This window comes from Trachypithecus francoisi, unplaced genomic scaffold (assembly GCF_009764315.1).
Source record: "Trachypithecus francoisi isolate TF-2019V2 unplaced genomic scaffold, Tfra_2.0 Lachesis_group20, whole genome shotgun sequence".
In the NCBI taxonomy this organism is placed as follows: Eukaryota; Metazoa; Chordata; class Mammalia; order Primates; family Cercopithecidae; genus Trachypithecus; species Trachypithecus francoisi.
In genome coordinates, this window is record NW_022681466.1 from 16,587,315 (window position 1) to 16,600,904 (window position 13,590).

The following is a 13,590-nucleotide window of genomic DNA, read 5'->3' on the forward strand; positions in this document are numbered from 1 at the left end:
AATTATCCTTTTAAAAAAATGCATCTGGTGAGGATGTGGAGCAACAGGAACTCTTTGTTTCAATGGGGAATGCAAAATGGTACAGCCACTTTGGAGGACGGTTTGCAGTTTAGTTTCTTGCAAAACTACACATACTTTTATTGCACAATCCAGCAGTCATGCTCCTTGGTATTTATTCAAATGATTTGAAAACTTATGTTCATATAAAAACCTGCGCACAGCTGCATGTGGTGGCTCATGCCTGTAATCCCAGCACTTTGGGAGGCTGAGGTGGGCAGATTACTTGAGGTTAGGAGTTTGAGAACACCCAGGCCAACGTGGGGAAACCCCTTCTCTACTAAAAATACAAAAATTAGCTAGGTGTGGTGGTGCTCACCTGTAATCCCACCTACTTGGGAGGCTGAGGCAGGAGAATCACTTGAACTCAGGAGGCGGAGTTGCAGTGAGCTGAGATCACGGCACTGTTCTCCAGCCTGGGAGACAGAGTGAGACTCCGTCTTAAAACAAAATACCTGTACAAAATATTAATACCACCTTTATTAATAATTGCCAGAACTTGAAAGCAACCAAGATGTCCTTCAGTAGGTGACAACAGGTGACTAGACAAACCGTGGTAAATCAAGACGATGGAGTATTACTCAGTGCTAAAAAGAAATAAGCTGTTCATGCCATGAAAAGACATGGAGGGCCGGGTGTGGTGGCTCACGCCTGTAATCCCAGCACTTTGGGAGGCCAAGGCGGGCAGATCATCTGAGGTCAGGAGTTTGTGCCCAGCCTGACCAACATGGAGAAACTCCGTCTCTACTAAAAAAAAAAGAAAAGAAAAAAAAAAAATTAGCCAGGCATGGTGGTGCATGCCTGTAATCCCAGCTACTTGGGAGGCTGAGGCAGGAGAATTGCCTGAACCTGGGAGGTGGAGGTTGCGGTGAGCTGAGATTGTGTCATTGCACTCTAGCCTGGGAAAAAAAAAAAAAAAAAAAACATGGAGGAACCCCAAATGAATATTTGTGAAATAAGTGAAAGAGGCCAATCTGAAAAGACTATGTATGGGTATATTCCAACTCTATAGGACATCCTGGAAAAGGCAAAAATAAAGGTACAGTAAAAAGATCAGTCATTGCCAGGGGTTGGGGAAAGTTGGGGAGGGATGAATAGGCAGAGCACATAGTTTTTTTGGACAATGAAAATACTGCTAATCTGTGTGATACTATAATGGTAGATGTATGTCATTATACATTTGTCCAAAGCCATAGGATGTACAACACTAATGCTGTGATGTAAACCATAGACTTCAGGTAATAATGATGTGTCATGTAGGCTCATCAATCATAGCAAATGCACTACTCTGGTGGCGGGATGTTGATAACGGGGGCGGCTGTACATGTGTGGGACAGGAAGTACATGATAAATCTCTGTGCCATCCACTCAGTTTTACTGTGAACCTAAAACTGCTCCAGAAAAAAAAAAAATAAAGTATTTTTTTTAGAAAAAAGCATCCAAACCTTTTTTCAGTGGCACTGATCACCTTCCATCTGGTAGTGGAGTTGTTTGGATGCAGAAATTATTTCTTCCATGGTATGTGAGCTCCTAGAGAGGGAGTGCGTGTCCTCCTTGCTTTATTAAATGTTTGGCAAGTGGACATTGGAAGAAGCAACGCGGCAGAAACAAAAGCTAGTAAATCATTACACAGAAAAACAGGTTTTCTAGAAATTAAGGTTCAACTATTCAATTTTTTAAAAAATCGGCTGGGTGCCACTGGTGGCTCCCGCCTGCAATCCCAGCACTTAGTGGGATTGTGGGAACACCTGAGGTTAGGAGTTCAAGACCGGCCTGGCCAACATGGCGAAACCCTATCTCTACAAAAAAAAAAAAAAAACAAAATACAAAAATTAGCTGGGTGTGGTGGCTGGAGCCTGTAGTCCCAGCTACTTGGGAGGCTGAGGCAGGAGAATTGCTTGAACCCAGGAGATGGAGGTTACATGAGCTGAGATCGCGCCACTGCACTCCCACCTGGGCAACAGAGCAAGACTCTGTCTAAAAAAAAAAAATCAACCGCCCAAACCCAGTGTCAACAGTCTTGTTTATGGGTTGAACTGCATTTCTCCCAAATGCGTATATTGAAGTCCTAAGTTGCAGTACCTGAGAATGTGACCTTATTTGGAAATAGGGCTATTACAGATGTAATTCATTAAGATGAGATCATTAGGCTGGGCCTAATCTAATATGCCTGACATCCTCAGGAAAAGGGGAAGACTCAAACACAGAGAGAACATCATGTGAAGATAAAGGCAGGGACTGGGGCTGACGCTTCTGCAAGCCAGTGAATGCCAAGCTTGTCAGCAGTCAGCAGAAGGCAGGTAAAAGGCCTTTGTCACTGTCCTCGAAGGAACCAACTTTGCCAGCGTCTTGAACTTGCACTCCTAACCTCCAGCTCTGTGAGATGACTTCTGTTGTTTATGCCACCCAGTTTGTGGTACTTATTTACGGCAGCCTCAGCAAAGTGCTGTCTATGAGAGCCTCTATTTTGTGGGTGAGGGCAGGGACCAGGCCGGGTTTTCTGGAAAACAGCCATGTAATATCCTCATCAGACCCACCAAACCTCTTCACACTCCCTCAGACACAGCATTCACTTCTAGAAATAACTCTGAAGTTTGTTTGGTTTTTTTTAACTTTGTGGAATACTACTCAGCCAAAAAAAAAAAAAAAAAAAAGGAAAAAAAGGAACATGTTACTGATACGTACAACTTTGATAACGGAAATAATGCTGAGTGAAAAAAGAAAAATCCCCAAAGGCTAAAAACTAATCAATTCCATTTATATAACTTTTTTTTTTTTTTTTTTTTTTTAGACACTCTCACTCTGTCCCCCAGGCTGGAGCACAGTGGTGCGATCGGCTCATTGCAACTTCCATCTCCTGGGTTCAAGCGATTCTCTTGCCTTAGCTTCCCAAGCAGCCGGGATTACAGGTGTGAGCCACCATGCCCAGCTAATTTTTGTATTTTCAGTAGAAACAGGGTTTTGCCATGTTGGCCAGGCTTGTCTTGAACTCCTAACCTCAAGTGATCTGCCTGCCTCGGCCTCCCAAAGTGCTGGAATTACATGAGTGAGCCACGGCACCTGGCTGCATTTATGTGACAATTTTGAAGTGAAAAAAAAAAAAAAGACAGAAATGGAGATTAATGAGTAGTTGCCAGGGGTTAGTTATGGGAGGGAGAGCAAAGGAGGGAAGGAGGTGGGCAACAGGAGAAAGACTTGTGGTCACAGAGCTGTGCTTTATCTTGACTGTGGTGGATCCCCAAATTTACATGTGACAAGATTGCACAGAACTAAGTATACACACACGTGAATGTGTGTGCCCACAGAGAGTACAGGTTAAACCACGGGAGATGTGGGTAAGATTGGTAAATTGTGTCAATATCAATATCCTAGTTGTGATATTGTCCTATAGTTTCTCAAGGTGTTATTGTTGGGGGAAACTGGATAAAGGATACATGGAGTCTGTATTTTTTTTTTTTTTAATTTTTTGAGACAGGGTCTCACTCCGTCATCCAGGCTAGAGTGCAGTGGCACAAGTATGGCTCACTGCAGCCTCAACCTCAACCTCAAGTGATCCTCCCACCTTAGCCTCCCGAGTAGCTGAGACCACAGGCGTGCGACACCATATGCCCAGCTAATTTTTAAATTTTTTGTAGAGACTAGGTCTCACCATGTTGCCCAGGCTTTTATTTATTTCTTATAAGTATATTTAAATTTATAATTATATCCTAATTTAAAAATTTTAATTTAAAAAATTACTCCGAGGCCAGGTATGGTGGCTCACGCCTCTAATCCCAGCACCTTGGGAGGCTGAGTTGGGCAGATCACCTGAGGTCAGAAGTTTGAGACCAGCCTGACTAACATGGAGAAACCCGTCTCTACTAAAAATACAAAATTAGCCGGGCGTGGTGGTGCATGCCTGTAATCCCAGCTACTCGGGAGGCTGAGGCAGGAGAATTACTTGAACCTGGGAGGTGGAGGTTGTATTGAGCCAAGACTGCGCCATTGCACTCCAGCCTGGGCCACAGAGAGACTCTGAAAAAAAAAAAAAAAATTCAGTAGTACAAGGATGTTCACAGCAGCCTTGCTGAAAATAGGAAAAAAACTGGAAATAGCCTAAACTACTCACAATAGGAGTCAGCTAAAACCCTGGGGGTTTAATTCCAGGGAATACTGTGAACAATGACAAGTTTGTGGACTGAGTAAAAATAAAGAGCTGTCAATTACTTAACATTAAATGAAATGGCAGAAGATGTCACAGCAGGTTCTTGCTGAGCCATTCGGAGGGGTGGATATCATTTAGAGGTTCAAGTCCACCGGATTCTTCTTTTTCCATTTAATATTACTTCACTTCCAAATAAGGAAAAGACAGGAAATCACGTCCAGTCCTGAGCCTTGCCATCCTGCAGTCACCCGCAGGTGGCAGACGTGTTCCAGGGATGAACCCTGCTGCCTCTGTTTAATGCAGATGGTCCAGCCGCTCCCAACAGCAGGTGGGGCTATAAGCATCCATCCTACCTGCTCAAGGAACCCAAGCATCAGAACTGCTCTCTCCCAAGTCCATTGTGAGAAGGCAGTCTTCTGGGCATGAGAGGGTTAACAGTCCACATTCCAGAGCGAGGGAAAAGGAGGCTGGAGGGTCATAGACAAGGGGACGGGGCGCGGAGGGCCAGCTTCTCACAACACTACCGGCTCTGCTGGGAGAGATAGATCACCCCCAACAATGGCCACAGCTGTTTTCATCTGCCCTGAAGGAAACTGACTTAGGAAGCAGGTATCAGAGAGGGCCCTTCCTGAGGGGGCTTCTGTCTGGCTTGTAAAACTGTCAGAGCAGCTGCATTCATGTGTCGGATGATGGATGATGGAAAGGAGGACAGTGGGCTGCAGATGGACACAGCGACTTGCAAGTTGAGGCAGGTGGCAAAGGGCTTGCAGAGGCTCTGCAGGTGGGGCATACTGATTCATTACCCAGTTAAAATACCAGGAAGATATGGGCAGCCTGTTCGCAGGAGCTGCTTGTCCTCAAACAATCTGTCTTCAATGAAAGCTTCCTCTGGCCCTCCTTTCTCTTCTGGCACCTCAGGTGTGAACCTTTCTCCCCCATGCCTTTACCGGCCCTCCCCTCCCCACCGCCTCTGGCCCTGTGCCCGCTTATTATATGCAGGGCCAAGAAGGCATGGTCCTGGGATGGCTTCATGGAACACATCCTGTGGTGTGCACCAATGAAGCTCTCCATACAGGACTCAAAAATGTTTTTGAAAAATGTAACCAGCTGGAAGACAAGAAAATAAAATGTCAGCACTAAAAACGCTGGATGTGGCTTTTGCTAAGGAAAGGAATTTGGTGTTGTCTACTTGCACGCACAGCCTGGTTGGGGAAATGACTGTCTTCAGTACATCACCCTGCGAGCCACAGTGAGTGTCCTGGCTCAGAAGTGCCTGTCACGGTGCACAGGCTCCCCGAGGAGCACGAGCTGGGATTTCCTCTGTGCTCTCCATCACAGGAGCCTGAGTGACCAGTGCATCCTCGATTTGTAACCAGAATCCTGCCCCATCTCCCAAGTGACCCTTGCTCTGGCCCTCTAGTTCTCTCTCTTGCCTTCCGGAGAATGCCAAGAGAGGCTTTCTTAGTCAGGTCAATCAATGCTGAGACTTGTGGAGTTAGGACCAATGGGATTTTTTAAAAAGCATCATTTTGCCTCTAGCTGGGTCTATGGGGGTCAGACACCCCTTGGGCCATTTGTTGGTGGGGTGACAAATGAACTTGGCCTGAGAAATGGAATAGGCTGGGCTCAGCCCCACGAAGCACTCAGAACTGCACAATTTCTTTGTTGAGCGGGTCCACAGTTTGTTTTGAGAATGCCTGAGGGCCCAGGGAGACAGACAATTAAAAGCCGGAGCTCATTTTGATATCTGAAAACCACAGCCGCCAGCACGTGGGAGGTGCCGGAGAGCAGGCTTGGGCCCTGCCTCATACGCCCCCTCTCTCTGGGTCACCTGGGAGTGCCAGCAGCAATTTGGAAGTTTGCTGAGCTAGATGAGAAGTCTTTGGTGAGGGTTTGCTCTGAGCACACCCCTTTCCCTCCCCCCCCCCGGGGCTGAGGGAAACATGGGACCAGCCCTGCCCCAGCCTGTCCTCATTGGCTGGCATGAGGCAGAGGGGGGCTTTAAAAAGGCGACCGTGTCTCCGCTGGAGACCAGAGCCTGTGCTACTGGAAGGCTGTGTGCCCTCCTCTGGCTGGCACCATGCAGCTCCCACTAGCCCTGTGTCTTGTCTGCCTGCTGGTACACGCAGCCTTCCGTGTAGTGGAGGGCCAGGGGTGGCAGGCCTTCAAGAATGATGCCACGGAAATCATCCCCGAGCTCGGAGAGTACCCCGAGCCTCCACCGGAGCTGGAGAACAACAAGACCATGAACCGGGCGGAGAACGGAGGGCGGCCTCCCCACCACCCCTTTGAGACCAAAGGTATGGGGTGGTGGAGAGAATTCTTAGTAAAAGGTCCTGGGGAGGTTTTAGAAACTTCTCTTTGGGAGGCTTTGGGAAGACTGGGGTAGACCCAGTGAAGATTGTTGGCCTCTGCCAGCACTGGTCAAGGAACAGTCTTGCCTGGAGATGGGAGAAGGATGGCTCACTGGTGCAGCCTTCTAATTCAGGTGCAGGGGCATGAGGCAACAGACACTGGTGAGAGCCCAGGGCAGGGAGGAGGCTGGGGTGGTGAGGGTATGGCATCAGGTTATCAGAACAGGCTCCGGGACTCAGAAAAGGTTTCAAAGAATCTCCTCCTGGGAACATAGGAGCCACGTCCAACTGCTGGTACCATTGGGGAGGGAACAAGGTAAGGGAGCCTCCCATCCACAGAACAGCACCTGCAGGGCGCCAGACACTCTATGCTGGCGGTGGCTGTCCCCATGACACAGACCCACATCATGGAAGCCCCAGGAGGTGAACCCCCAGCTCGAAGGGGAAGAAACAGGCTCCACGCACTCAGTAACTTGGTAGTGAGGAGAAGAGCTGAGGTTTGAATCTGGTTTGATCCAACTGCAAGATAGCCCTGGTGTGTGTGAGGGGTGTCGGGGATAGATCTCCACAAAGTAGTGGGAGAGGAAGGCCAGAGAGACACCCCTGCAGTGTGCATTGCCCATGGCCTGCCCAGGGAGCTGGCACTTGAAGGAATGAGAGTTTTCCACAGTTTTAGCCCCTGACATGGGTGCAGCTGAGTTCAGGCCCTGGAGGGGAGGCAGCATCCTCTGCTCAGGAGTAGGCACATCTGTCCTCAGCGGCCACCCCATTCCCAGCCTTGCCTCATTCCAGGGGAGCAGAAGGAAGAGGGACCCTGGGTTCCTGGTCAGGCCTGCACAGAGAAGCCCAGTTGACAGCGTGCATCTGGCTCTACGGTTGGCAGGAATCACGAGGCCGTGGGTGGGGGCTGGAATGACACTTCAGACTAAGGGCTTCCCTGCCCTCTGGCCATTATCCAGGTGGCAGAGAAGTCCACTGCCCAGGCTCCTGGACCCCAGCCCTCCCTGCCTCATAACCTGTTGGGGCTATGGGGTGCTAAAAAGGGCAACTGTATGAGAGGCCAGCCAGGACCCTGTGTCTTCCAAATGGAGGACAAGGGTGCCTCCTCCCACAGCTCCCCTTCTAGGCAAGGTCAGCTGGGCTCCAGTGACCGCCTGAAGGGCTGTAAGGAACCCAAACACAAAATGTCCACCCTGCTGGACTCCCATGAGAGGCCACAGCCCCCGAGGAAGCCACGTGCTCAAAACAAAGTCACAATCTGCAGAGGAAGTGCCTGACCTGGGGCACTATTCTTGGAAAGCCCCTAAATGCCCCCTTCCCTGGGCAAATGTCCCCCTGACCACACACACCCCAGCCCTGCAGAGGTGAGGATGCAAACCAGACCACAAACCAGAAAGCAGCCCTAGACAAAGGCAGTGGCCACATCTCTCCCACTGTGCTTGCTCTCCAGAGTGGGGGTGGGGGTCGGCCTTCTCTGTCCCCTCTCTGGTTTGGTCTTAAGATTATTTTTCATTCTTTCGTGTCACATTGGAACTATCCCCATGAAACCTTTGGGGGGTGGACTGGTACTCACATGACCAGCTATTTAAAAAGCTCCCACCCATCTAAGTCCACCATAGGAGACATGGTCAAGGTGTGTGCAGGGGATCAGGCCAGGCCTCGGAGCCCCATCTCTGCCTGCCCAGGGAGTATCACCATGAGACGCCCATTCAGATAACACAGAACGAGAAATGTGCCCAGCAGAGAGCCAGGTAAATGTTTATGGCAGCCAAACCTGTAGGTTTTGGGTCAGAGCTCAGTCCCCCTATGGTAGGAAAGTAACTAGAGTAAAAAACAGCCCTCGGCTCCATCCCCCAGCCTAGCCTCCCATGGGTGCTCGAACACAGAGCCTCCACTCTTGTGGGAGCCAAAAGGTGCTGGGAACCCAGGGAAGTGGAGTCTGGAGATGCAGCCCAGCCTTTTGGGCAAGTTCTTTTCTCTGGCTGGGCCTCAGTATTCTCATTGATAATGAGGGGGTTGGACACACTGCCTTTGATTCCTTTCAAGTCTAATGAATTCCTGTCCTGATCACCTCCCCTTCGGTCCCTCGCCACCACAGCAGCTGCCCTGATTTATTACCTTCAATTAACCTCTACTCCTTTCTCCATCTCCTGTCCACCCCTCCCAAGTGGCTGGAAAAGGAATTTGGGAGAAGCCAGAGCCAGGCAGAAGGTGTGCCGAGTACTTACCCTGCCCAGGCCAGGGACCCTGCGGCACAAGTGTGGCTTAAATCATAAGAGGACCCTAGGAGAGAAATGATAATAGTAATACATAACAGCCAATGCTTTCAGCTATATCTGCCAAATGGTATTCTCTGCATTGCGTGTGGAATGGATTAACTCACAATGTTTGGGGCGGCCCATGTTACAGACTGGAAGAAGAGATTAAGGAACTTGCCCAAGATGACACCAGCGGTGAGCGATGGAGCCCTGGTGTTCGAATCCCAGCAGTCATTTGGCTCCGAGGGGACAGGGTGCGCAGGATAGTTTTCCACGAGCTCTAGAGCATCTGGGACCTTCCTGCAAGCCTCTGGAGACAGGCTTGGCAAAAGCAGGGCTGGGGTGGAGGGAGTCGGGCCGGGCCAGGGCAGGGGTGGCCAGGCGGGCGGCCACCCTCACTCGCACCTCTCTCCTCAGACGTGTCCGAGTACAGCTGCCGAGAGCTGCACTTCACCCGCTACGTGACCGACGGGCCGTGCCGCAGCGCCAAGCCAGTCACTGAGTTGGTGTGCTCCGGTCAGTGCGGCCCGGCACGCCTGCTGCCCAACGCCATCGGCCGCGGCAAGTGGTGGCGCCCGAGTGGGCCCGACTTCCGCTGCATCCCCGACCGCTACCGCGCGCAGCGTGTGCAGCTGCTGTGTCCCGGTGGTGCCGCGCCGCGCGCGCGCAAGGTGCGCCTGGTGGCCTCGTGCAAGTGCAAGCGCCTCACCCGCTTCCACAACCAGTCGGAGCTCAAGGACTTCGGTCCCGAGGCCGCTCGGCCGCAGAAGGGCCGGAAGCCGCGGCCCCGCGCCCGGGGGGCCAAAGCCAACCAGGCCGAGCTGGAGAACGCCTACTAGAGCCCTCCCGCGCCCCTCCCCACCGGCGGGGCCCCGCGCCCCACGTTTCTGTCCTCTGCGCGTGGTTTGATTGTTTATATTTCATTGTAAATGCCTGCAACCCAGGGCAGGGGGCTGAGACCTTCCAGGCCCTGAGGAATCCCGGGCGCTGGCAAGGCCCCCCTCAGTCAGCCAGCTGAGGGGTCCCGCGGGACAGGGGAGGGAGTTGAGAGTCACAGACACTGAGCCACGCAGCCCCGCCTCTGGGGCCGCCGACCTTTGCTGGTCCCACTTCAGAGGAGGCAGAAATGGAAGCATTTTCACCGTCCTGGGGTTTTAAGGGAGCAGTGTGGGAATGTGAAAAGTCCAGGGAGTGGTTAAGAAAGCTGGATAAGATTACCGCTTGCACCTCACTGCCCATCAGAAAGCCTGCGGCGTGCCCAGAGCACAAGACTGGGGGCATCTGTAGATGTGGTTTCTAGGCCTGGTTCTGCCACTAACTTGCTATATAACCTTGAACTGCACAATTTTTTTTCGGGATCTCAGTTTCCACTTTGTAAAATGAGGATGGATGTGGGAATAGGATCTCGAGGAGATTACTGGCATATGATTCCAAGGACTCCAGTGCCTTTTGAATGGGCAAAAGTGAGAGAGAGAGAGAGAGAGAGAGAGAGAGAGAAGAGAGAGAGAGAGAGAGAGAGAGAGAGAGAATGAATGAGGTTGCATTGACTCAGTGCCAAGGTCACTTCCAGAATTCAGAGTTGTGATGCTCTCATCTGACAGCCAAAGATGAAAAACAAACAGGAAAACAAAAGTAAAGAGTCTATTTATGGCTGACAAACTCCTGGAAGAAGCTATGCTGCTTCCTAGCCTGGCTTCCCCAGATGTTTGGCTACCTCCACCTCTTCTCCATCTCAAAGAAATAACATCACCCATTGGGGTAGAAAAGGAGAGGGTCCAAGGGTGGTGGAAGGGATAGAAATTACATCCACCCCAACTTCCCAAAGAGCAGCATCCCTACCCCGACCCATAGCCATATGTTAAAGTCAGCTTCCGAAGAGAAGTGCAAAGTCCCAGGACACCAGGCTCAAGGGAGCAGCCATCACGAACTCACAGACCAGCACATCCCTTTTGAGACACCGCCTTCTGCCCACCACTCACAGACACATTTCTGCCTAGAAAATTGCTTCTTACTGCTCTTACATGTGATGGCATATCTTACACGAAAAGAATATTATTGGGGGAAAACGACAAGTGCTGTACATATGCTGAGAAGCTGCAGAGCATAATAGCTGCCATCCAAAAATCTTTTTGAAAATCTTTTCCAGACAACCTCTTACTTTCTGTGTAGTTTTTAACTGTTAAAAAAAAAGTGTTTTAAACAGAAGCACATGCCATATGAAAGCCTGCAGGACTGGTCGTTTTTTTGCAATCCTTCCACGTGGGACTTGTCCACAAGAATGAAAGTACTGGTTTTTAAAGAGTTAAGTTACATATTTATTTTCTCACTTAAGTTATTTATGCAAAAGTTTTTCTTGTAGAGAATGACAATGTTAATATTGCTTTATGAATTAACAGTCTGTTCTTCCAGAGTCCAGAGACATTGTTAATAAAGACAATGAATCATGACCGAAAGGATGTGGTCTCATTTTGCCAACCACACACGATGTCATTTCTGTCAAAGTTGACACCCTTCTCTTGGTCACTAGAGTTCAAACCTTGGACACACCTTTGACTGCTCTCTGGTGGCCCTTGCAGCAATTATGTCTTCCTTTGAAAAGTCATGTCTGTCCCTTCCTTTCCAAACCCAGACCACATTTCTTCACCCAGGGCATAGTAATAACCTCAACCCCGTATCCTTTTAGCAGCCTCCTCTCCATGCTGGCTTCCAAAAATGCTGTTCTCATTGTATCATTCACCTGCTCAAGAGCCTTCCATAGCTCCCCCTTGCCCAGGATCAAGTACAGGTTTCCCAATCTGACATGGGAGGGCTTCCCTCTTGACTCCCACCTCCCACTCCGCCAAGCTTCCTACTGACTCCAAATGGTCACGCAGATCCCTGCTTCCTTAGTTTGCCATCCACACTTAGCCCACCCAATAACTTATCTTCTTTCTTTAGGATTCACGTTACTTGTCACCTCTTCCCCCAGCCTTGCAGAGATGTTCCAATCTCCCATGATCCCTCTCTCCTCTGAGGTTCCAGCCCCTTTAGTCCACACCTCTAGTTTGGTTCCTAATTCTGTTTTCCATTTGACAGTCATTCATGGAGGACCAGCCTGGCGAAGCTCTGCTTAGTACTGGCATAGACAACACAAAGCCAAGTACAATTCAGGACCAGTTCACAGGAAACTTGGTCTTCTTCGAAGTGGGGATTTTATGTCTCCCGAGTAGAAATGTAGGATCTTCAAAAGCAGGCTAGCCTCCTGCACTTTTCTCAAAGTCTCACCTCCCCAGGATGTCTAATAGTGCTGGATGCTAGCTGAGTTAGCATCTTCAGATGAAGAGTAGCCCTAAAGTTACTCTTTAGTGGCCCTAACGTGTGATGGTCAACTGGAAAGCTTTAAATTAAGTCCAGCCTACCTTGTGGGAACCCACCCCCACAAAGAAAGCTGAGGTCCCTCCTGATGACTTGTCAGTTTAACTACCAATAACCCACTTGAATTAATCATTATCATCAAGTCTTTGATAGGTGTGAGTGGGTATCAGTGGCTGGTCCCTTCCTGTGGCTCCAGCCCCTGTGGAGGCCTCAGTGAGCCCCCGCAGGAAACCCATGCTTCATGAGTATCTCAGGGCCTGGAATGTGAGAGCAGGTAGGAAACAGAGATGTCTTCCATCCCTGAGAGGCAGTGTGGTCCAGGGGGTGGGGATACGGGCTCTGGGCCAGGTTTGTGTTTTTGGTTTGTTTGTTTGTTTGTTTTGAGACAGAATCTCGCTCTGTTGCCCAGGCTGGAGTGCAGTGTCACGATCTTGGCTCACTGCAACTTCTGCCTTCCCGGGTTCAAGTGATATTCCTGCCTCAGCCTCCAGAGTAGCTGGGATTACAGGTGCCCACCACCATGCCTGGCTAATTTTTGCATTTTTAGTAGAGACAGGGTTTCACCATGTTGGCCAGGCTAGTCTCGAACTCCTGACCTCAAGTGATCTGCCCGCCTGGGCCTTCCAAAGCGCTGGGATTACAGGCGTGAGCCACCGCACCTAGCCCCAGGTTGGTGTTTGTATCTGAGGAGACTGAAACACCAAGGGGTTAAATGTTTTGCCCACAGCCATACTGAGCTCAGTTCCTGGCCCTACCCCTCACTTGAGCTGCTCAGAGCCTGGTGGGCACATGGGCAATAATCAGGTCACACTGTTCTGTACGAAGTGTTATGGGAACCCAAGATAGGAGTAATTTGCTCTGTGGAGGGGATGAGGGATAGGGATTAGGGAAGGCTTCATGAAGTGGGTGCTGCTTAGAGATATTCCGGGTGGAGAAGGGGGCTTCTAGGCAGAAGGCATAGCCTAAGCAAAGACTGCAAGTACATGGCTGCTTATGGTTAGAAGAGAATCCACCATTCCTCAACATGTACCGAGTCCTTGCCATGTGCAAGGCAACATGGGGATACCAGGAATTCCAAGCAATGCCCAAACCTAGGGTCTGCTTTCTGGGACCTGAAGATACAGGATGGACCAGCCCAGGCTGCAATCCCATTACCACGAGGGGAAAAAAAAAAACCTGAAGCCTAAATTGTAGGTCGGGTTAGAGGTTATTTATGGAAAGTTATATTCTACCTACATGGGGTCTATGAGCCTGGCGCCAATCAGAAAAGGAACAAACAACAGACCTAGCTGGGAGGGGCACCATTTTGTTGTAGGGGGCGGGGCACATGTTCTGGGGGTACAGCCAGACTCAGGGCTTGTATTAATAGCCTGAGAGTAAGACAGACAGAGGGATAGAAGGAAATACGTCTCTCTCACTCTCT

The 13,590-nt window shown here is 50.0% G+C and overlaps 1 protein-coding gene across 1 annotated transcript; it reads left to right on the forward strand.

The window, feature by feature from the left end:
* Positions 1 to 6,281: 6,281 nt before the first annotated feature.
* On the forward strand, positions 6,282 to 10,992 carry SOST (sclerostin). Its single transcript, XM_033182838.1, has 2 exons — positions 6,282 to 6,501; positions 9,231 to 10,992. The coding sequence occupies exons 1-2, from the start codon at positions 6,282 to 6,284 to the stop codon at positions 9,650 to 9,652; spliced, it is 642 nt and encodes a 213-aa protein (XP_033038729.1). The 3' UTR covers positions 9,653 to 10,992.
* Positions 10,993 to 13,590: the final 2,598 nt, after the last annotated feature.